General features: G+C 40.9%; 2 protein-coding genes across 6 annotated transcripts in view; one reads left to right on the plus strand and one right to left on the minus strand.

Moving 5' to 3' along the window:
• LOC137342528 (gap junction alpha-4 protein-like) overlaps window positions 1-22142 on the plus strand; it is an 87148-nt gene that overhangs the window by 56883 nt on the left and 8123 nt on the right. The window contains exon 3 of one of the 2 annotated variants that reach the window (XR_010967283.1): window positions 19891-20066. The exons of the other annotated variant lie outside the window; for it this stretch is intronic. The gene's annotated coding sequence lies outside the window, so the exon portion shown is untranslated. The remainder of the gene's footprint in view (window positions 1-19890; window positions 20067-22142) is intronic. 2 annotated transcript variants of the gene reach the window in all.
• Window positions 6993-22142, minus strand: part of zmym4.1 (zinc finger MYM-type containing 4, tandem duplicate 1) — a 127171-nt gene continuing 112021 nt past the window's right edge. For all 4 annotated transcript variants that reach the window (XM_068006459.1, XM_068006460.1, XM_068006458.1 and 1 more), the window contains 5 exons: window positions 20841-20992; window positions 18998-19112; window positions 15988-16236; window positions 10638-10764; window positions 6993-10388 (listed from right to left, as the gene is read on the minus strand). In XM_068006459.1, coding sequence (XP_067862560.1) covers window positions 10178-10388; window positions 10638-10764; window positions 15988-16236; window positions 18998-19112; window positions 20841-20992 — 854 coding nt within the window. In that variant the 3' untranslated portion in view covers window positions 6993-10177. The remainder of the gene's footprint in view (window positions 10389-10637; window positions 10765-15987; window positions 16237-18997; window positions 19113-20840; window positions 20993-22142) is intronic.

Genomic DNA, 22142 nt, shown 5'->3' on the forward strand with positions numbered 1-22142 from the left:
GTTCTTTTTTTCTTGCCTGGTGTCTATGACTCAGTCCACATTGAGCAGTGCATATATCAACTGAGCCATCATGGAAGCAGCCAACGGTCATCTTCTTAATCACATATCATTCTTGCCATTATACTAACATGCCTAAATATTGACTGCTGTCTCAAAACAAATGACTCATTCATCAAAATAATATATGATAGCATGTCAGAGTTTGCTTTATGCTTTATCTGATCAAACAAATAAAATTAAAAGGAAAACAAGATTGTTTTACTTAATTACCTGAAATAGAAATTCCTCTCAGGCACTGAAACACTTCTTAGATAACAAATCCCACCAGGTAAACAGGAAATGTTTGTTCTGATAACACTATCAGTCTGGAGGGAGCGGTCAGTCTAAAACACATTTGTTTCATCGGAAATGGCATCGCCTGCAGGAAATGCCTGGTGCCACAGTTACTGGAGTTGTGTCTTTAAATCTGGTGTTTTATTGAATACTTTACAGTTAATAGCTGCCTACTTCAAAATGTCCTATCCTTTCCTATCTTTACTTGTTAATTATGTAGTTAATTACTGAATACCGATTAGACAGATCTTTGAAGTTTTTAGTTATGGGAAACCATAATCACTGAGCCTGTTTCATTAACAGTAACGTTGAATGGAGCAGTTTGTTGACCATTCCCTTTCTGCTCTGTGGTCTTTACGAATGGCTTTTTAACAACTAAAACATATGAGAAAACAATAATAGTGATAAGGACTATGAGAACTGCAGGTCTGTTAATGCCAATTCCATCATTTCCCCATCCACCTCCAGCTGTTATTGTTGGCTCTGCCAGTCGGGCAAATGATAGAACAAACTGTGAGTGAGAGGGGGAAAGGAGATGGAGTCAGAATATGTTGGCAGATTTGGCAAATGTCACTCATTCTAGTTTAAAATGTAGACAGTTTTGGTGTATGTCACTCTTAAAAGTAAAACCAGTACTATACGTTTAAAGGGGTTTGCAATCTATGACTTTCCTGCTGATCGTAAAAGTCACTCCTAACATTTCTCCAATATTCACAGCTCAGAATTGCAGTGGAATGTGAGTGTTGGAGAGAGAGGCTGATAGAGAGGGAAAAAAAACATGAGATACAACATGAAAAAGAATATGAGAAAGAACAAATTTGAATTTATATATAGTGCCTTTCACATTCTCAGGATATCCCAAAGTGCTTCACTGCCAATTAATTATTTTTGAAGTGTAGTCACTGTTATTTTGTGACCAAAAACGGCCAATTTGTGCACAGCAAGACTGCACAAACAGCAAACGAGATAAATGACCAGTTAAACAACAACAACTTGTATTTATATAGCACCTTTAACACAGTAAAACGTCCCAAGGCACTCGTCAAAAAGCTTAACAAAAAGCAAAAATATTGCAGAGGCTAGAAATCTAAATTAAAAATCAGGAAATGCTGAAAACACTCAGCAACTCAGAACTGCACTGCTGACAAACCGTCCACACCTAAAACGTTAACTTGTCTATTTGCTCCACAGATGCTGACTGACCTGAATGTTTCCAGCATTTTCCGTTTTTGTTTTACAAGACCAGTTAGTCTGTTTCGGTGGTGTTGGTTGGAGGGATGAAGAAGGAAAACAAATGAGACTAGAGAGGTGATCTTCTATGGGTTGAATGGGCTTTTTTCATCATTGACTTATGTTACGAACATACAAAATTGACAGACAGGAAAAGGCCAGCTAGTCCATCAAGCCTGCCCCAAACCAAGATGGCCAGACCATCATGGCTAAACTCTCCTTCCCACCCACCCCTGCAGCCATGTAATCTCCTGGGAGAGGTAAGAAAAGAGAAAAAAACCCAGTCAATAAGGGAAAAAAACTCTGAAAAATTCCTCTTTGACCTCCTCAGGTGATTGAAACCGGTCCAGGAGATCACATGGACCAAGTGTTATCTATAAAGACACTTACCTTCTATATGATGCGATGTCTGCCCCAGTCTGAATGGGTTAAGAAGCATTAAGCACTATTTGCAGCCCATTAATAACTCTGTTTTCACATCTCTGAGGACTGGAGAGAGTTAACTGCCAAACATAACAGGACAAAGCAACTAATATCCTAAAGGCTTTTATTCAACTCATCAGACAGAGTGCTTATAATTATTTATTGTCCCACTAGAACAACCACTTAGTCCACAGAATTTCTGACCTAAAAATGTCACCCCTAGTAAACTTTTATAAAAACTCATCTCATTTATGAAATTAGTTTGGTACAAGGTGCTCAATATTAACCTGGGTACATGCAATATGAGTGCGCATAACCCCTGTATACCGCATCACCAGCACAGTGTCCCAACAGAGGGTCCCCATTCCAAGTAGCCAATGGGGGGGCAGGGTACAAGAAGACATTGGTGTGCAAAATGTATTTTTGCAGGTACACCCAGATAGAGTCTGTGCAAGCAGAGATCTGCATCTGAAAGAAGTTCAGACAGAAAATCTGCTCTTTGGATCTTTCCAACTCCAATACCATTTCTGTCTTAATTTCATCTGTAGCTACTCATTAAGAAATACTCAAGAACAGCCCTGCCTAACATGCCGAATTATTTTCCCTTCCTTCCTTGGTGGCGGTGGCGGGGGAATACCTGGCAGCCACTTGTTGCTTCTCTTTGACAGCATGACTGAGATTGGAGAAACCCACAGTTGGAAACCTACAACAGCACAACAGATAACTGTAGGAGTGTCTTAAACCCTTTTCCTTTGTGGGCCACTTACATGTATACCATGGAGCCCAATATAAAGTTTAAATTAATGTTTCCATCATTTGCATATATCTCAAGCTATGGATATGCTGATGGCACCCCACTCTATCTCTCCACCGCCTCTCTTGAATCCTCCACTGCCTTTGTATTGTCAGACTACTTGTTCGATAACTACTTGTTTGGATGAATTGCAATTTCCTCCAGCTAAACATTGGGAAGACCAAAGTCATTGTCTTCGGCCCCTGCCACAAACTATGCGCAACCTCAATGTCCTATTTGACCGAGATGCGCTTCTAACCCTCATCCATGGCTTTGTCACCTCCAATGTCGACTATTCCAATGTTCTCCTGACAGCTTCCCATCCTCCACCTCCATAAACATCAGCTCATCCAAAATTCTGCTGCCCTTATCCTATCTCACACCACATCCTGCTTGCTCATCACCTCTAACCTACATTGACTCCCGGTCCCTCAAGACCTCAAATTTAAAACTCTGATCCTAGTGTTTATACATTCACAGCCTTGCACCTCCCTATCTCTGTAACCTCCTCCAGCCCTACAATCCTCGCTGATCTCTCCGTTCATCTAATCTGGCCTTCTCTCTCCTCACTCCCCCATTGGCGGCCGTGCCTTCAGCTGTCTTGGCCCCAAGCTCTGGAATTCCCTCTCTAAATGTCCCCCTCCCTCTCCTCCTTAAATCACGCACCTTTGACCAAGATTTTGGTCACTCCTAATATCAGTGTCCATTTTTTTTTGATTAGGTCTCAATGAAGCACTTTGTTATGCTTTTCTATATTAAAGGCACTAACTACATAAATGTAAGTTGTTGTTGGTATAAAAATAATGATTCCTGGTTGCACAGCTACATGGACCTGAGCACAGCAGGCTGATTGAAAAGAGAGATTGGTCAATCTGCCAGCTTCCCAAGTAGAGTACGGGCACAGTGCATTATTATGTTGTTAATTCTTCAGTTGAAAAATAATTAATCAATGTCAGGATCAATGCCAATTGTTGTCCAGTCAGCCCACCAGCACATATCAATCATAGCACACTGTTACCCATGAAATATTTTCATATACTCCTATATACCTAAACATTTGGGTCAGGGCTGAAGTTTGTTCTGTTAATGGATTTTTCCTACATTTCGATAGGATTAGATTTTTGATCAGAGTGAGCTGCTGCTTTCATAAACATTGTTTTACTCTTCAGTCAAAGGCTGTGATGGTTTAGTAGTACAGAACGTTTGAGCAAGTTATCCAACTGCAAGGTGCAAGCCAATCCCTTTCCAACAATTACTAAGTGATCCCATAACTGATATATTGGAACAATTTGATTTTAAACTAAATACTTTCTAACAGAGCTATATAAAAGGTCAACAATTGTGAAAAAATATCAAGAAAACATTAAGCTGCCTGAATCTCGATGCCTGGTGTTTTGATGTATTTAGTATTTCTGTCAGTACACTGGGAAGTTATCAACTGTAGATTACTCTATAATATTGCATTTCCATTATTAACTTCTTTACTCAGAGCGGTTAGAAAGTGAACCCGCTACCACATGGAATAGTTGAGGCAAATAGCACAGATGTATTTAAAGGGACGCTTAAAAATAACCATTTCATCTCTTTGTGGAAAAGGATCAAGATTAACTAAGAGATAAAACATGAGGGAGAAAGAAATATAAGGATATGTTGAAAGGCGAGATGAAGATGGGTGGAGACTCATGTGGAGCATAAACACCGGCATTGACCTTTTGGGCTAAATGGCCTGTTTCTGTGCTGTAAATACTATGTAACAAACTCCTTTAATACACTCTTGTGAACATCACACTGCATTCAGCTTTCAATTTAATGGGGAAATCTGCAAGGGATTAAATCCATTTTGAGCAGAAATTTATTATAGACACAAAGTGGCTTAATTGAGAAAACAGGTATAAAAATTAAACATGCCCAAAACTTTCTCTCCACACAAAAAGCTTCAGACAGAACATGGCAGGTGAAAATGAAAAATAAAAACTTAACCTATTTAAAATATCCACTACATATGAACACAGGGGAATGAATTTAAGGCTGTAAACAAATTACTGAATCAGATGGTGTTTATGAACAATGAGATTATCCTCCTTTGCATCACTGCCAATAACCACTCATTTCTTTTTGTTAAACGGTCTTAGATGAGTTTTAACTTGCTCTAAAAACACTTGGAAGATCAATTCCATCTTCTTTGGGTCCAACTACGAACTGCACTCCTTAGCCACTGATTCCATCATCCCCTCCGACCACCGTCTAAGACTGAACCAGACTTTTTGCAACTTTGTCATTCGATTCGACCCCGAGCTGTTTCCAACACAATATCCCCGCAATCACAAAGACTGCCTACTTCGATAATGTAGCCTGCCTCCACCCCATACCTCAACCCATTTGCCACTGAAACCCACATCTGTATCTCTATCACCTCCAGATTCGATTATTCCAATGCTCTCCTTGCCAGCTTCCCATCCTCCATAAACTTCAGTCTGCCCAAAACTCTGCTGCTCATATACCTCACATTAAGCCCCAATTGCCCATCACTCATATCCTAGCTAATCTACATCAGTTCTCAATCCAATTCTTGTCCTTGTCTTTAAATCTGTCTATGATATTGCCCCTCCCTACTTCTGTAATCTCCTCCAGGCACAGAACCCTCACTCAACCCCCCACCGAACTGTAGGTCATCTTTTACAGTTTCTTCCCTCCACCCCATCAATGACAGCGTTTCAGGAATGTGGTCTTCACTCACCGTAATTATCTTCCTAAACCTCTCTGCCTTCACACCAACTTTAACACCCTCCTTAAAATCCATCTCTTTGATCAAGCCTTTGCTCACCTTTCCGAATCTCTGCTTCTTTGGCTTAACACGTTTTCCTCAGACCTGAGAAGAACATCCCAAGGTGTGTCAATGATAACAGCACTATATAAATGGAAGTTGTTCCTATTCTTGTCATTTCTGTCCTGTTTTTAGGATTCTCAATGGCATAGATATTGGAAATGAGAAAATGCAAATGACCTGTCCCTAGATCTTGGTCAATGGTCTTCAGTTACCAGCTGCTAATGTGTGAGACCTGGGGTGAATCTCTCAGATTTTCTCCACTGTAGAGATATACCTGATCCCCTCTCAGCACTCCGACCTCCTTACCAACACTCCCCCCCCCAAAAAATAAACAGCATACCTGTGATTGAGAGCTTTGATGCTTGGCTTTATAATTGGCGCCACCTAGGGAAAAATTCATGGAATGCACAGTAAATAAGCTGTAAACTACCCCTGCTACCATTTACATTGCGCCTTTAACACAGAAAAATGGACCAAAGCACTTCACAGAGACGTAATCATAAAGGAGATATTATGTGTGTGTGTTTTGGGGGGGGGGGGGGGGGGGTGCGAAAGAGTGATCACAAGCTGTCGAAGAGGTGGCATATTAAACAATGTGACTTACAAATGCTGCAGTAGAAAGTCAAATCACAGAACCGTACAGTTTATTCTCTGATGGTCATTGCAGCACTCTCTGTGATACCTGTACATTACAGGAAGATTCTACTTTTGAAATGAGGGATGTTGTTTTCTGCAATATATTAATCAGTTAAAATCAAAAGTAATTTTACACTTTAAAAAAATCACCTTCCAAGATTTTCAAGCTTAGCACGTGTTCTGTGAATTCACCAATTTTGGAATTTTTATTCAAAGTTATACTAATAATTGAAAATGGAATGTTCTGGCCTTTAGTGATCAAGTTAGGACATCGCTGTACATGTTGGAAGATACTGCAGTTTCATCCAACAGAATGAACTGTTTATTCCCTGCAATCTCTGGTTTTTAGCCAACTAAGGAAAAGTTGAAAACTTTTAGTTACACCTGGGTGCAGTCCTTAATAAATCATTTGACTACAAAACTTAAGAGTAGGTTCCGTAAGGTTTCTCTGTGGCAGAATTTCTTTCATACATTCTGAAAGGGACATTCCAGTAATTTGCATATCTCCCATCTATTACACTTCTCACTGCTGACATGTTCACAAATGTTCCAGTAATACCTGTACAAGACCAATTTTTTATTTAAAACACTGGTAGGATTTTACTTTGTCCTCAAGTGGGCAAGACAAACATTACTGATCTGTGTCCCTTTAATTACAATGGAAGATTTTCTACATTAGTTTTAACATACAACAGACAATAGCAATCAGACCATAAGGCACATCCAAGCAGTAATGAATACAAATGGGTGTAGATTAAAAAAAATGAATTTTTATTCAGGTAACATAAATATTCACTTATTTTTGTTCATTTACCATAAGTTGAATTAAGATTTGACTAAAAACTTTAAAAAGGCTCATAAATGACAGCAGCTGAATTCTGTAGTTCTTACTGATAAATATTTTATTAAAGGGGCATAGTCGTTTGGTACAATGTCTTGCACTTTATACCAAGTTTGTGAATAGAAGTGTAAAAAAAAAGATATGATCCACGACATGATCACAGAGAGTCTGTTACCTTTAAAAAAATCTTTTCTTAAAAAAAGGTAGTACACCGCAAAAAGAAATCCTGCAGCACCATGATCCTGGCAGAAAAGATACCCAGGTTTCAACCGGGATTTCAGAACAATGTTGTTTCTGGTTGTTCCACAAATACGGCCTGCCTGAAACCCGCCCCCCCACCCCAAAAAAAAGGTTGACAGTGCCCCTTTAAAATGTACTTATAGCACTATTATATTACTTGAACAAAGATGAAGTATGGAAAAATGCATTGATTATAAAATAACAGTCAGTTGCTTTAGGCCAGTAAAAGGCATATGTTCGTCAATGATTAGAAAAGAACTGCTGGTACTACTTGGAACAGAGTATAGCATCTTGCAACACGTACAGTTCTATTTAAAACCTGATCACTAAATGGTAAGACCATTCATTTCTTGGTGGTAACATTCATGAGTTGCTGATAAGTTTGCAAAACATACCAAGTCTGAAAACCAAGCTAGGTGATTCATTTTTCCCCCTCGATTCCTTATCATCAAATGAAAACATTTCAGGAAATGTACTTACTAGTTTTTATGTACTCGCCTTCAGATTTACATGATTTGGGGGCAAGCGAGGCATGTATTCCAACTTTTAAGATAGTCAATTGCAGTTGGACTAGGTGATACAATAGGGTGGAACACTATCCTTTTATCTCTGGGATCTGGAGTTGGCCCCAGCCCAGGGTGATGGGATGAATGCCTCCTCTCTCGTTGGTTGTGATGGCCCAAAATGAAATGAATTCAGGCAATCACAACCCAGTTTCTAGTCAGTGCAAGCCCACAGCACAATACTGCTCAGAATTCAGCACAAATTGACACTAAATTAGTATCACCACATAATGATGGGAAATGGAATATTTACATTGTGCAGTAGGGATGCTCTTCCAGATAGTGGTTAAGGCACATTGTTGGAATGGTGGAGTTTCACCCTGTATCTTAACCTATGATATACCCGAACTGGGGGAGGCTGAATGCTGACACTAAGTGCAAAAAAGTGGAAAAATCTTCAGTTTCCCAGCATTGGCTTTTTGCTAAAAAATTTGCTGAAAAAAAATGACTAAACACTGCTAATCGCAGGCAATAGGCAAATCCAAAGGGAAAGCTACACATTATGGAGATGTTCCCTTCTTTAGGATTAATAGTAGAAAAATTACAACTGGGGGTACACAATTTCCCGATAGGTGCTGCTAGCATGTGCCAGGAGTGTTGAAGTGGAAAATCTCTCATTAGTCAGTTCCCCCAGGTATTAAACTACATTTCAGTGACTATTCCTAACCTGTTATATCCTAGTAAAATAGGCTTTTGTTAGATATTTTTTTAAAATCGATTGAAATTATGTTCACCAACACACTGTGTCATGGAGTGAAAGGGCATAAATTTGACTGCCGATTGCTTTCCAGTTCCAAGAGAAAATGTAAGGGTAAATTCAGTGATTCTACGCTCCCATCATTGAGCCATGCTCGAAGGGAGTGAGAATCACAGGTAGGGCTTCAGTACTGTAGCACTAATTCTCCAGCTGGAGCTCCTTTGAACATGGCTCAATGCTGAGACTGTCACTGAATTTACCAGGTAGAGCATAAGCTAGATGTGAATCCACAGGAAGGGAATGAGAAAATGGTAAAAACAAATTAACTTTTCCACCCATTGCTCTTGTGCATCTTCTAGTTGTAGTTTTCAGTCCAGCAGTGGGCACACTGCCTGCTCATCCTCTGGGCTGGGGGAATTGTAAGTAAAAGGAAAGGGTGCACTTTGTTTATAGAATGAAGCAGAAAGAAAATGCATAACTGAGTCCTTCCCTTAACAATGAAAAAAAGTTCAATGCGTTTAGTTCACAGCAATTTCCACGTACAAAATGTCTTTGTTGAAACCAAACTTAAAACAGTATCTAGTGTATTAACTACTTTCAAGTTTCCCATTGTATACGCAAATGGGGAACAGTGCGTTTCTCAGCTAATGTAGAGGTAAAAGGTACTGTCACACAAACGCCTGTTTACTACAATGCAAACTGTATTATATAACAGGGAGTACATTGGGTTTTTCTACAAATGTAATGAGTCTGCAGTATGCAAAGTCTGACCAGGCTTCACATAAGCACTTATTTTATACACAGTAAAGATATAAATGTAATTAAAATGTATGTACAAAAACATATCGGCAAGAACCTAAACTTATAACAACATCCTTTTAGCTGCCCCATCACCTTCAAAATATACAAATTTATACTCATGTGCACATCTACACCTAAACTTACAGCACACGGATCTCCTCTAAATGAAATGTGAGCACAGGACATTTTAACAAGGGGTTAGTAGATGTAGTTCAATGTTAATTTTTTTCAAAGAAAGAAGTTTCACGGTTAACAGCAATCTAGGAACTAAACATTGTGTTTTCATTCATAGGTGTTAACATTTAACTGGCCGAAATACTGTTTCACTAAAAGAGTTTATCCAAAATATGTCCTTCGAACTCAGCTGTAACATTCTAAAATGGTACTATTCCCATTTAAATACTTCTTGGCGTGCTTCCCATGCCCTCCTCCCCCCCACCTCCACCCCCTTTCCTGCTCTCTCTAAAAATGAATTTGTTGCACATTGTTTTAAAAAAAACATTGGTTTTCACAACGAAAATCCAGTGACTCAGCATGGGGTAAAAAAAAGTCCACATCACTTGTCGTTTTTAACAAAAAATCATTTAAACTGCAATTATTTCAAAGCACCAAGATTTCCTGTCAATTTAATCCCAACATAGATTTTTTTTGACCAGTGTGTTCATCGACCCTCCCTTCCCTGCCCCCCAAATCAACCCAGAGGAAGAGTACGCTATACTCCTAGCAGTCTGTTACTCTTCGTGGGTACATGCATTCTGAAATTCAGTGCTTAAAAATGGATTAAAAATCTAGTTCATTCAGACGCATCTTCCTCTTCAGCATCCTCGTGGTGGACCTTTGCAAGCTCCTCGTGAACCTCCCTCACCATGAGAATGCGGGTTAACATGGCATCCAGAATAGCAGGGTCAGTTGGTAAGGTTGAGTACCACATGGGGCTGTCAGGCACACACGAGCGTTCAGGCTGAAGGTAGAAAACGTCACTTCTTGTCTTCACGCTCTCAGAACTATGGGAAAGATGACAAAACACAAAACTGATTAGAAGTAACAAAAGTGTACATTAATTTTTTTTTTAAAAGGACAGACAAAATATATAAATGCTTACTTCAAATTTGACTCCGTAGGATTTTGAAAAGGATCCTTAATTTTTACATTAAACAAGAAAATGTCAATATGCAAACAGTAAGTTTATTTCATTTTGTGCACTTTTAATTTTATCTTTGCAGACTGATTTTACCAGAAAAACGATTGCGTACCATTTAGACAGATAGAATTCAAAGAGGCGCACTGGACATCTGAGTGGATTATCGGTGTTTTCAGCCATTTCCATAGCACCTTCCTCCTCCTCATCACTGCGTTTCCTCTTTCCAAACTGTAATTTATCTGTATTAGAAGCAGAAATTAATAAATGCAACAGTATCTCCTCTGACCCTGTGGTGACATCAGCACTGGGCTTAAACTCAGATCTTATGCTTCTCAGCCTTTAACTTTCTTCTCTTGCTTTTAAGCAAGACAAAAAATCTTAAAATATGGAAAAACAATTAAAAGTCAGCACCACATTGATTACTTAGCATTTCAACAGGGTAACTTGCACTGAAAAAAAACCCCGCTCTATAATTAAGATGCACCTATCACTACTAATACATATGATGTGGAGATGCCGGTGATGGACTGGGGTGGACAAACGTAAGGAATCTTACAACACCAGGTTATAGTCCAACAATCTTGGGTTCATGTCATGCTACATGTAACCCCACCAGCAAAAAAGGAAAAAAAGTTATGTGTTTTGATATTCTCTCTCTCTCTCTCTCTCTGCCATTTGGGTCTCTTTCTTTCTGTCTGTGTAATTGACACAATGTATATCCAGTGTACTGGGACGTGCTGTTCTCCGTGACTGGCCTGTTTGAACAACAACGACACCTTTTGATTGGTGTGATGCTGTCCCAGCCTAATATAAGACATGCGATTTGAGAATCTTTCACTCATTCACCTGACGAAGGGGATAATCTCCGAAAGCTTGTGATTTTAAAATAAAATTGTTGGACTATAACCTGGTGTTGCAAGATTCCTTACTAATACATAGACAATGGTTTTGAGATACATAATTACATTTAAACTGACTGAAATCTCTGCCTTCATCCAAATCTCGCAATGTTATACCAATGGATATTTTCAGAGAAATTGTGGAATTTAGGTTTTTTAAAAATGGCTGTCAAACCCCAACCCAGGAATTCTTCTTTCACATTGGAAGTGTTTCTTTGTTTTATGTCGGAAGACAAGTCATTACATGCCATTAGTCCTTTTTGGCATGTTTAATATCATATGCTACATGCTACTTTCCCTTAAACTCCTTAAGCACTATCCTAGAAGAGCAGCCCTACTGCACAATGTTAAAACACAGTAGGGCTTGCTTTAAAGTTATTATTTGTGTTGGACCACATATTTTTTCATTATTGCGCTCTTTTATTGGTGACTACACAGGTAGGTGACTTCATTTGATGCCCTGTAGCTGCCAACTAATTTGTTTGGCATCTAAGATGCCATGAACTTCCATAAAAATCTGGATTTATAAATTGCACTGTCAGCCTCCTAAATTTCAAAGACATTAATGAAATGACAAGAGTGTAACTTCTAACCAAATATTACTGTATAAAGTGCCGATGCCAACATGTTCTCAAACCGAATAGAATCAATCCCCTTCCATTAACCTCTCTACAGATGTTTTAATGGGCTGTCTTGTGGTGCGTTCACATTAACTGTAGCATTGTACCAACTCTGCAGTTATAGCGTAAATGCTGCCTGAATCTGGAGTCGAAGTTGAAATCACTTCACACTGACACTAAACTTATAGCGTGAATGCACTGTTGGCAAAGTGTCTTTGTCAACAATCACTTGCTGACTGCTTGCCATGTTCAAAGCACAGTTAACGATGGCCTGCTGGACTGCTACTACAAGAGAATGCATTAGGCCAGTCAGGGTTTTTGAGTCTCAATGTGTCACTTCTGCATCCCAGGCAGTTCCCCACTCCAGACCCACAGCAATGTGGTTGATTCTTAATTGCCCTCTGAAATGGCCTAGCAAGCCACTCAGTTGTAAAATCTCGCTACGAAAAGTCATAATAAGAATAAAACCGGACGGACCACCCGGCATCGGACCACTAGGCACCGGACACGACAACGGCAAAACACCAAGCCCAGTCGACCCTGCAAGGTCCTCCTTACTAACATCTGGGGACTTGTGCCAAAATTGGGAGAGCTGTCCCACAGACTAGTCAAGCAACAGCCTGAGACATAGCCATACTCACAGAATCATATCTTTCAGCCAACGTCCCAGACTCTTCCATCACCATCCCTCGGTATGTCCTGTCCCACCGGCAGGACAGACCCACCAGAGGTGGCGGTACAGTGATATACAGTCAGGAGGGAGTGGCCCTGGGAGTCCTCAACATTGACTCTGGACCCCATGAAATCTCATGGCATCAGGTCAAACATGGGCAAGGAAACCTCCTGCTGATTACCACCTACCGTCCTCCCTCAGCTGATGAATCAGTCCTCCTCCATGTTGAACACCACTTGGAGGAAGCACTGAGGGTAGCAAGGGCACAAAATGTACTCTGGGTGGGGGACTTCAATGTCCATCACCAAGAGTGGCTCGGTAGCACCACTACTGACCGAGCTGGCCGAGTCCTGAAGGACACAGCTGCTAGACTGGGCCTGCGGCAGGTGGTGAGCGAACCAACACGAGGGAAAAACTTACTTGACCTCGTCCTCACCAATCTACCTGTCGCAAATGCATCTGTCCATGACAGTATTGGTAGGAGTGACCACCGCACAGTCCTCGTGGAGATGAAATCCCGTCTTCGCACTGAGGACACCATCCAACGTGTTGTGTGGCACTACCACCGTGCTAAATGGGATAGATTCAGAACAGATCTAGCAGCTCAAAACTGGGCATCCATGAGGCGCTGTGGGCCATCAGCAGCAGCAGAATTGTATTCCAGCACAATCTGTAACCTCATGGCCCGGCATATTCCTCACTCTACCATTACCAACAAGCCAGGGGATCAACCCTGGTTCAATGAGGAGTGTAGAAGAGCATGCCAGGAGCAGCACCAGGCGTACCTAAAAATGAGGTGCCAACCTGGTGAAGCTACAACTCAGGACTACATGCATGCTAAACAGCGGAAGCAACATGCTATAGACAGAGCTAAGCGATTCCACAACCAACGGATCAGGTCAAAGCTCTGCAGTCCTGCCACATCCAGTCGTGAATGGTGGTGGACAATTAAACAACTAACGGGAGGAGGAGGCTCTGCAAACATCCCCATTCTCAATGATGGCGGAGTCCAGCACGTGAGTGCAAAAGACAAGGCTGAAGCGTTTGCAACCATCTTCAGCCAGAAGTGCCGAGTGGATAATCCATCTCAGCCTCCTCCCGATATCCCCACCATCACGGAAGCCAGTCTTCGGCCAATTTGATTCACTCCACGTGATATCAAGAAACGGCTGAGTGCACTGGATACAGCAAAGGCTATGGGCCCTGACAACATCCCAGCTGTAGTGCTGAAGACTTGTGCTCCAGAACTAGCTGCGCCTCGAGACAAGCTGTTCCAGTACAGCTACAACACTGGCATCCACCCGACAATGTGGAAAATTGCCCAGGTATGTCCTGTCCACAAAAAGCAGGACAAATCCAATCCGGCCAATTACCGCCCCATCAGTCTACTCTCAATCATCAGCAAAGTGATGGAAGGTGTCATCGACAGTGCTATCAAGCGGCACTTACTCACCAATAACCTGCTCACCGATGCTCAGTTTGGGTTCCGCCAGGACCACTCGGCTCCAGACCTCATTACAGCCTTGGTCCAAACATGGACAAAAGAGCTGAATTCCAGAGGTGAGGTGAGAGTGACTGCCCTTGACATCAAGGCAGCATTTGACCGAGTGTGGCACCAAGGAGCCCTAGTAAAATTGAAGTCAATGGGAATCAGGGGGAAAACTCTCCAGTGGCTGGAGTCATACCTAGCACAAAGGAAGATGGTAGTGGTTGTTGGAGGCCAATCATCTCAGCCCCAGGGCATTGCTGCAGGAGTTCCTCAGGGCAGTGTCCTAGGCCCAACCATCTTCAGCTGCTTCATCAATGACCTTCCCTCCATCATAAGGTCAGAAATGGGGATGTTCGCTGATGACTGCACAGTGTTCAGTTCCATTCGCAACCCCTCAGATAATGAAGCAGTCCGAGCCTGCATGCAGCAAGACCTGGACAACATCCAGGCTTGGGCTGATAAGTGGCAAGTAACATTCGCGCCAGATAAGTGCCAGGCAACGACCATCTCCAACAAGAGAGAGTCTAACCACCTCCCCTTGACATTCAACGGCATTACCATCGCCGAATCCCCCACCATCAACATCCTGGGGGTCACCATTGACCAGAAACTTAACTGGACCAGCCATATAAATACTGTGGCTACGAGAGCAGGTCAGAGGCTGGGTATTCTGCGGCGAGTGACTCACCTCCTGACTCCCCAAAGCCTTTCCACCATCTACAAGGCACAAGTCAGGAGTGTGATGGAATACTCTCCACTTGCCTGGATGAGTGCAGCTCCAACAACACTCAAGAAGCTCGACACCATCCAAGATAAAGCAGCCCGCTTGATTGGCACCCCATCCACCACCCTAAACATTCACTCCCTTCACCACCGGCGCACTGTGGCTGCAGTGTGTACCATCCACAGGATGCACTGCAGCAACTCGCCAAGGCTTCTTCGACAGCACCTCCCAAACCCGCGACCTCTACCACCTAGAAGGACAAGGGCAGCAGGCGCATGGGAACAACACCACCTGCACGTTCCCCTCCAAGTCACACACCATCCCGACTTGGAAATATATCGCCGTTCCTTCATTGTCGCTGGGTCAAAATCCTGGAACTCCCTTCCTAACAGCACTGTGGGAGAACCGTCACCACATGGACTGCAGCGGTTCAAGAAGGCAGCTCACCACCACCTTCTCGAGGGCAATTAGGGATGGGCAATAAATGCCGGCCTTGCCAGCGACGCCCACATCCCGTGAACGAATAAAAAAAAACATAAACAATTCAAAACACCGGATTTGAGGTTTTTTTTTTACTGCTGCAAATACTTGAAATCGTAACTGTTTTAACCGCTTACTCATAGGAATAAAGAGATTCACAGTTATTGCTACAAAGTGGCATATACATCCAACTCCACTGTTTCTTCACTAATATGCACTGGAGATGGGGAAGTGCATGACTGACAAGTACACTAAGCATACACAGATTGAGATAATTGTGAGTAACGACCAAAGTAGATTGATTGGCAATTGCAGCATCAGCCAGACAGCATTGGACAGAAGTGCTTTGTGAGTCTGAAAGCCACAGATCATGGGGAACAATTAAGCTGCAGGTCACAGTTTGATAACCAAGCATTAGTCTACAGGAGGACTCAGGGCTTCCCTACTTTGCCTGAGCACAAATTGTTTGGATCTTTTTGTATCCTCAAGAACTATCATCCATTTTGTGATACAGCTTCATCAAGTTGTACCCGTTATGCTACCTTACATTTGGTAAGAAAAACAGATTCGTTTGTACCTATATCTTTGTCCTTTTTATACATAGGTGGGAAGAATCGAAGGTAGGTCAGCTTCGTGTTATGTTTCAGAGACTTTGTACATCTCATTACGTGGGCAAACGAAAGCTTCATATGTTCACTGACACTTTTCAGCTGGAAGTACTTGGTGTTGAAGAACAGTAATGTGTTGAGAAGAACTGTTGGAGAATACGCTCCAAGTTGTTTACACTCCCATAAATGTTCCTCTTCAATCCGACAAAATAACTGGCCTGTAGACAAAACAGTGAATACAGCATCAAGCACAAGAAGTAACCTGCTCATAAAATGACTTATTTTCTCACTTTTCTTATAAATATTTATCTCATCAATTGCACCAAAATAGTGCATCATAAATTTTAAAACTTCAATAAAAAGGTTCAAACTAGAGGAAGATAAAGATCCATAAACTTCATCAAACTTAATGTTCATATATGAAGTACTTTGACTACAACTTAAAGACAATCGGTAATTTTTATTGAAGAGAAAAGCATTTTCAATGGCAATGACTGGGTTTCTATGTCTGGGTTGTTGTCAACTCCGTGACTAAAGAGTGAGCGAGAGTGTGCGTGCGTCCTGCTGTAACAGCTTGTCCTGTTGTAGCATAGCACTCCATTTGGCGGCAACCATGCTGAATACTTGCACGACTCACTCAGTTGTTGACAGATAAGTTCTCAGCAAATTGAGGCAATAAGTAAATACATAGAATTATATAGAATTTACAACACAAAAACAGGCCATTCGGCCCAACTGGTCTGTGCTGGTGTTTATGCTCCACACGAGCCTCCACCCACCCTACTTCATCTAACCCTATCTGCATATCCTTCGATTCCTTCCGCCCCCCCGCCCCAAGTACTTATCTAGCTTCCCGTTAAAGGCATCGATGCTATTGGCCTCAACTACCCCTTGTGGTAGAAAGATCCACATTCTAACCACTCACTAGGTAAAGAAGTTTCTTCTGAATTTTTTATTGGCCTACTCAGTCTTTCCTGATAGTTATAACCTCTCAGTTCCGGTGTCGTCCTTGTAAATCTTTTTAGTACCTTCTTCAATGCCTCAATATGCTTTTTGTAATATGGACACCAGAACTGTGCACAGTACTGTAAGTGTGATCTAACCAAGGTTCTACACAAGTTTAACTTGTACCTTACCTGCTTTTCAAATCTATTCCTCTAGAAATTAACCCCAGTGCTTCGTTTGCATTTTTGATGGCCTTGTTAACTTACCTTGTTGCTACTTATAATGATTTGTGAATGTGTACCTAGATCCCTTTATTCCTCTACTCCATTCAGACTCTTATTTTCCAAGGAGTATGTGGCCTCCTTATTCCTCCTACCAAAATGCACCACCTCACACTTATCTATATTGATATTCATTTGCATGCCCATTCTTCAAGTTTATTAACGTCTTCTTGTATTTTGTTGCGGTCTTCCTCAGTATTAACTATATCCCCCAATTTGGTGTCATCCACAAATTTTGAAATTGTACTTCCGATTCCCGAGTCCAAATTGTTTGTGTAAATGGTGAACAGCAGTTGTCTCAGCACCGATCCCTGTGAAACACCACTTCCCACCTTCTGCCAGTCTCAGTAACTACCTTTAACCCCTACTCTCTCTTTTCTGTTTTGTAGCCGGCTTGCTATCCATTCTGCTACTTGTCCACAGACTCCACATGCTCTGACCTTAGTCATAAGTCTACTATGCGGCACTTTATCAAAGGCCTTTTGAAAATCCATTTTATTACATCTACTGCATTACCCTTGTCTACTCTTTTTGTTACTGCTTCAAAGAATTCAAAGGTTGGTCAAGTATGACCTTCCCTTTTGAAATCCATGTTAACTATTTTTTATTATATTTTCGGTTTCTAGATGTTTTTCTATTACATTTTTGAGTAAGTATTCCATTATCTTTCCTACCATGACGTTAAGCTAGCTGGTCTATAGTTCTCCGGACTTGTTCTATCTCCCTTTTTAAATATATACCATTTTCTAATTTCTAATCTCTTCCCTAGCTTCTTTTAGTATGCGCGGATGTAAACCATCCGGACATGGGGTTTTATCCTCTCGAAGTTTAACTCGTTTATCGATTATCTCCCCCCTTTCTATCTTAAATGTCTTGATATCTTTTTTGATCTCTTCTTCTCATGTCATGTCAACCTTTTAGTCTCCTGGGCAAATACTGAGGCAAAGTGCCATTTCGCTCTCATTACCTGTGAGTTTATCTTGTGCATCCCTTAGTGGCCCTATCCCTATCCTGGTTTCCCTTATGTTATTTATGGCTGTAGGAGACTTACTTTTTTTTAATATATTCCTTGATAATTTAATTTCATATTTCCTTTTTGCTTTCCTAATTGTTTTTTTTTACTTCTTTCCTAACCTCTTTGTATTTCCTTTTGTCATCTTCTCCTTCATTGTCTATGTATTTTGTGTAAGCCTTTCTTTTTCATTTCAATTTTGCCCATATCTCTTTACTCACCCATGGTGTTTCATTATTGGTTAGTTTGTTCTTGTTTTTTAGCGGAATATATTTCTCCTGAACTCTTTTGATCACCTTTTTAAATATTTCCCACTGCTGTTCTATCTCTGTCAATATTTTTTTCCAGTTTATCTTCCCTAGTTCCATTCTCATTCCCTCAAAATTAGCTTTTTTCCAATCTATTACTTTGGTCAAACCACCTGCCCTACTAGCCAAAGAAGTCAACAAAGAACTACTATTAAATAAAAATAGCATTCATAAGGTTATGCAATATATAAAGGAATGGAATGTGTGCTTCTCCCACTCCGTACACATGAAAGCTGAAATCCCACTTGCTATAACTCCAATAGACCCCATGCTGTAACACTATTTGCGTCCTCCCAGGAATAACGCCAAATTTAACCTTTATGAGGCACTACAACCAATGTAAAGAGATATTATTTAAGTTTTATTTCCAAAAGTGGTAAAGAATGTTACTGTAGTTCTCAAACGGGCAAGGATTCCGTGTGCAGACACTTACCACTAGGGATAAGCTGCGGTTGCCAACATTTCAGAGCCTTTGTAAGTTCTGATGTGAATTTTGTGTAGTAAAGGTCTGTGAAGATGTTATCAATCCGGCTGTTCTCAAATATGTACTGAAAGAAAGCAGAATATCTGAATTATACAGTTCTCAGTGGCCATTTGAATTACAGATAGAAAAACTGAATGTGAGAAATCAGAAATAAAAAAAACACTGGAAGGTCATTATTTGACAAGACAGGTTTAAAATTTAATGGGCCTCTGTTGGAACCATTGTGATGAAGGGTTCCATCCCAAACTTTTACCTCTCTTTTCAGATGCTGATAGCTCTGTTGTATACCATGTATATCCAGCAACTTCTGTAATTTTAATTGTGATGAAACATGAAGGTTATACATATTACATTCTGCTCAAAGGCAAGAACTTTTCCCCCTCTCCTTTTCAGGTGATTTTATGCTCAAGGTCAGAGTTGGGAATGGAACATCTTCCGTACTTTTGCACTCATTGCCAGCATTAAACACTCACGGGTTATATATTCTATGCAGAGTAAAGCTCTCCCTAAACTATCTGTACATCAGAAAATCAGCTACTACACCAGTGTGATACTCACTATTCTCTGTCCTCTAACAAAGCCAGACAATTAATGCTGAAAAATAAGCAGTTTTGTAGTCTAGACTGTGGCAACTGGCTGAGAGTGGCAAACTCAAGTCACATTGAAAACATGAACAGCCTCTGTGGCCTAGATTTCAACACAGTTCTAAGAGGTCAAATGACAACGTTTAACCGTGCCACCCAGATCCTGTTTAGAGTAAGGCAGTCTTTAATAGCAGCCTAGGACTGTTCAAAATTGCTACATTGTTTGTGTGTTGAAGTTACACATTGGAATGTTAACAGATACTGTCACAGAGTTCAATCTCCTGTCCTGCTGAGTTACCGATATAAACTGCAGAGCAAGGCACGAACTAGAGGCCAAAAGAGACCCTACACGGGGTTGAAAATCCCTTGGTGACCTGCTTAGAGCATGATTGGCAGAGGCCTATGAAGAGGCTTGGTACCACTGGCCATAGGAGGTACGTGCCCTATAGATGGCTGGAAAAGGGAGAAATTTGGGGGGGGGGCGGTGGGGGTGGGCAGCGAGATGAATAGTATGTGCCATCATGAGGGAAACTGGTCACATTCTTTTAAAATAATAAATGTGATTCTTTGGCATCGCCTGACTAAAAACAGTATTTGTCCATTGTTGACCTATACAGGGAGAGGTTTCTCTTGTATGAAAACAGAATTGAAAGTTGATCATTTCCTCCAGGGTCTGAATGTTTTGGACATTCCAAGTTTACCATTATTTTTCTCCAGACAAGTCTATTTATTGAACCTTTAACTGTTGTAAAACTCTTATTAGAAGTCTGTTAGTTGGAAAATAATGAATGCTTTTGTTGAACAAAAATAAAAGTTAAAAATATAAGAGCAGCAAGAGTTTGATGCCATCCCCTGGTCACAAGAGTACATTACACAAAGCTGTATTTATAAAGAAAATCAGCCAATAAAGGTATTAAAACAATGGAGCAAATCATTCTCTGGCTTGGTAGAACATTAATGCAATTTTCACTGCCTCTCTCCCAATTATTACAGTTTAATAGAATAGTCGGGTACTAACACCAGGTCAGTGCTAGAGTGAATGCAGCTCTACCCCCAAAGCACAATTTAATCCACTGATTATAATAGAAAATAATACCCTACATGGGTATGTGTAGCCATCTCCCATGTATCACTGTGTCTTTTTAAACTGTGAGATGAAAAGCTCCATATCAACTTGTCAGTTTAGTATTGTTAATATTGTGTGATACCTGTTGAATTCCTAGGCAAAGATAGAAGATACTGTCCGGCTCATACTTTTCTCCATTTGGTCTCCGTACATCTCGAATAAATTGACACAGCCCATAACTGAGCTCAGCAGCAGTACATGAAAGGATGTCCTCCTTTAATTTCATTGGTCGAGCTGTACATAAATTTGTGTAAATCATTAATAAGGTGGCATCACTAATTACAAAACAAATGCTGTTATTGAAACCAAGAGTTTTTTTTTAAATAGTGGTACATTGGGTTGGTGTGCAATAGGTTTACTTCTGCAATTCCCCACACTGTGAGGTTTCTACCTGGGCTGTGATGTTCATGGCATAAAAGGGCCCAGGTTCTCTGTGCATCTGCTAACAGCTGGCATTAGCCTGGATGTTGGACTGCATGTGCAGCAAGATTCATACCTAATTTAGTTGCGTGTATTACAACCAACTTAGAACCACAGAAAGTTATGGGTTCAAGCCTGATAACAGGATTTCAGCACATAATCTAAACTGACACTTCAGTGCAGTCCTGTCTAAGCCCTGCTTTGTCAGAGGATGAGACATTAAACTGAGGACCCGCCTTTTCGTTCAGGTGGGCATAAAAGATCGCATAGCACTTTTTCAAAGAAACATGGGTACTTCTCCTGGTGTTCTGGCCAATATTTATCCCTCAGTGAACTCAAAACAAATCAACTGATCATTTATCTCATTGCTGTTTGTAGGACTATGCTGTGCACAAATTGGCTGCCTCATTTACCTATAAAACAAGTATCTACATTTCAAAAGTAATTCAGTGACTGTGAATTGCTTCAGGGGATCCTGAGGAGGTGAAAGCACTATATGAATACAAGTTCTTTCTTCATATGCCTATATGAAAAGAGAAACCTGTACGGATGTGTAATCTTACAAATGTCACAGCATGATGTGCTACGGAGACATCAAGCTGAGGATTGGCACTTCTCCACAAGGAGTGATGGGAAAAAATAAAGAAAAAGACTGTGATTAACGTTCAAGGCCACTTTTTGAAACCTCTTGTTACCCAATTACAGGGCAGCATTACCAAAGTTTGGAAGCAGATTGCATGCCCATTCTCTTGGCTTAGGTATGATGTGTAGAGGCCGAAAAGAAACACAGAAAAATTTACAGCACAGAAGGAAGCCATTCGGCCAGTCATGTCTGTGTCGGTTGAAAAAGAGCTATCCAGTCTAATCCCACTTTCCAGCACTTGACTCGTAGCCTTGCAGCTTATGGCACTTCAAGTGCATATCCAAGTACTTTTTAAATGTGATGAGAGTTTCTGCCTCTATC

The sequence above is a fragment of the Heptranchias perlo genome, chromosome 26, assembly GCF_035084215.1.
Source record: "Heptranchias perlo isolate sHepPer1 chromosome 26, sHepPer1.hap1, whole genome shotgun sequence".
Lineage (NCBI taxonomy): Eukaryota > Metazoa > Chordata > Chondrichthyes > Hexanchiformes > Hexanchidae > Heptranchias > Heptranchias perlo.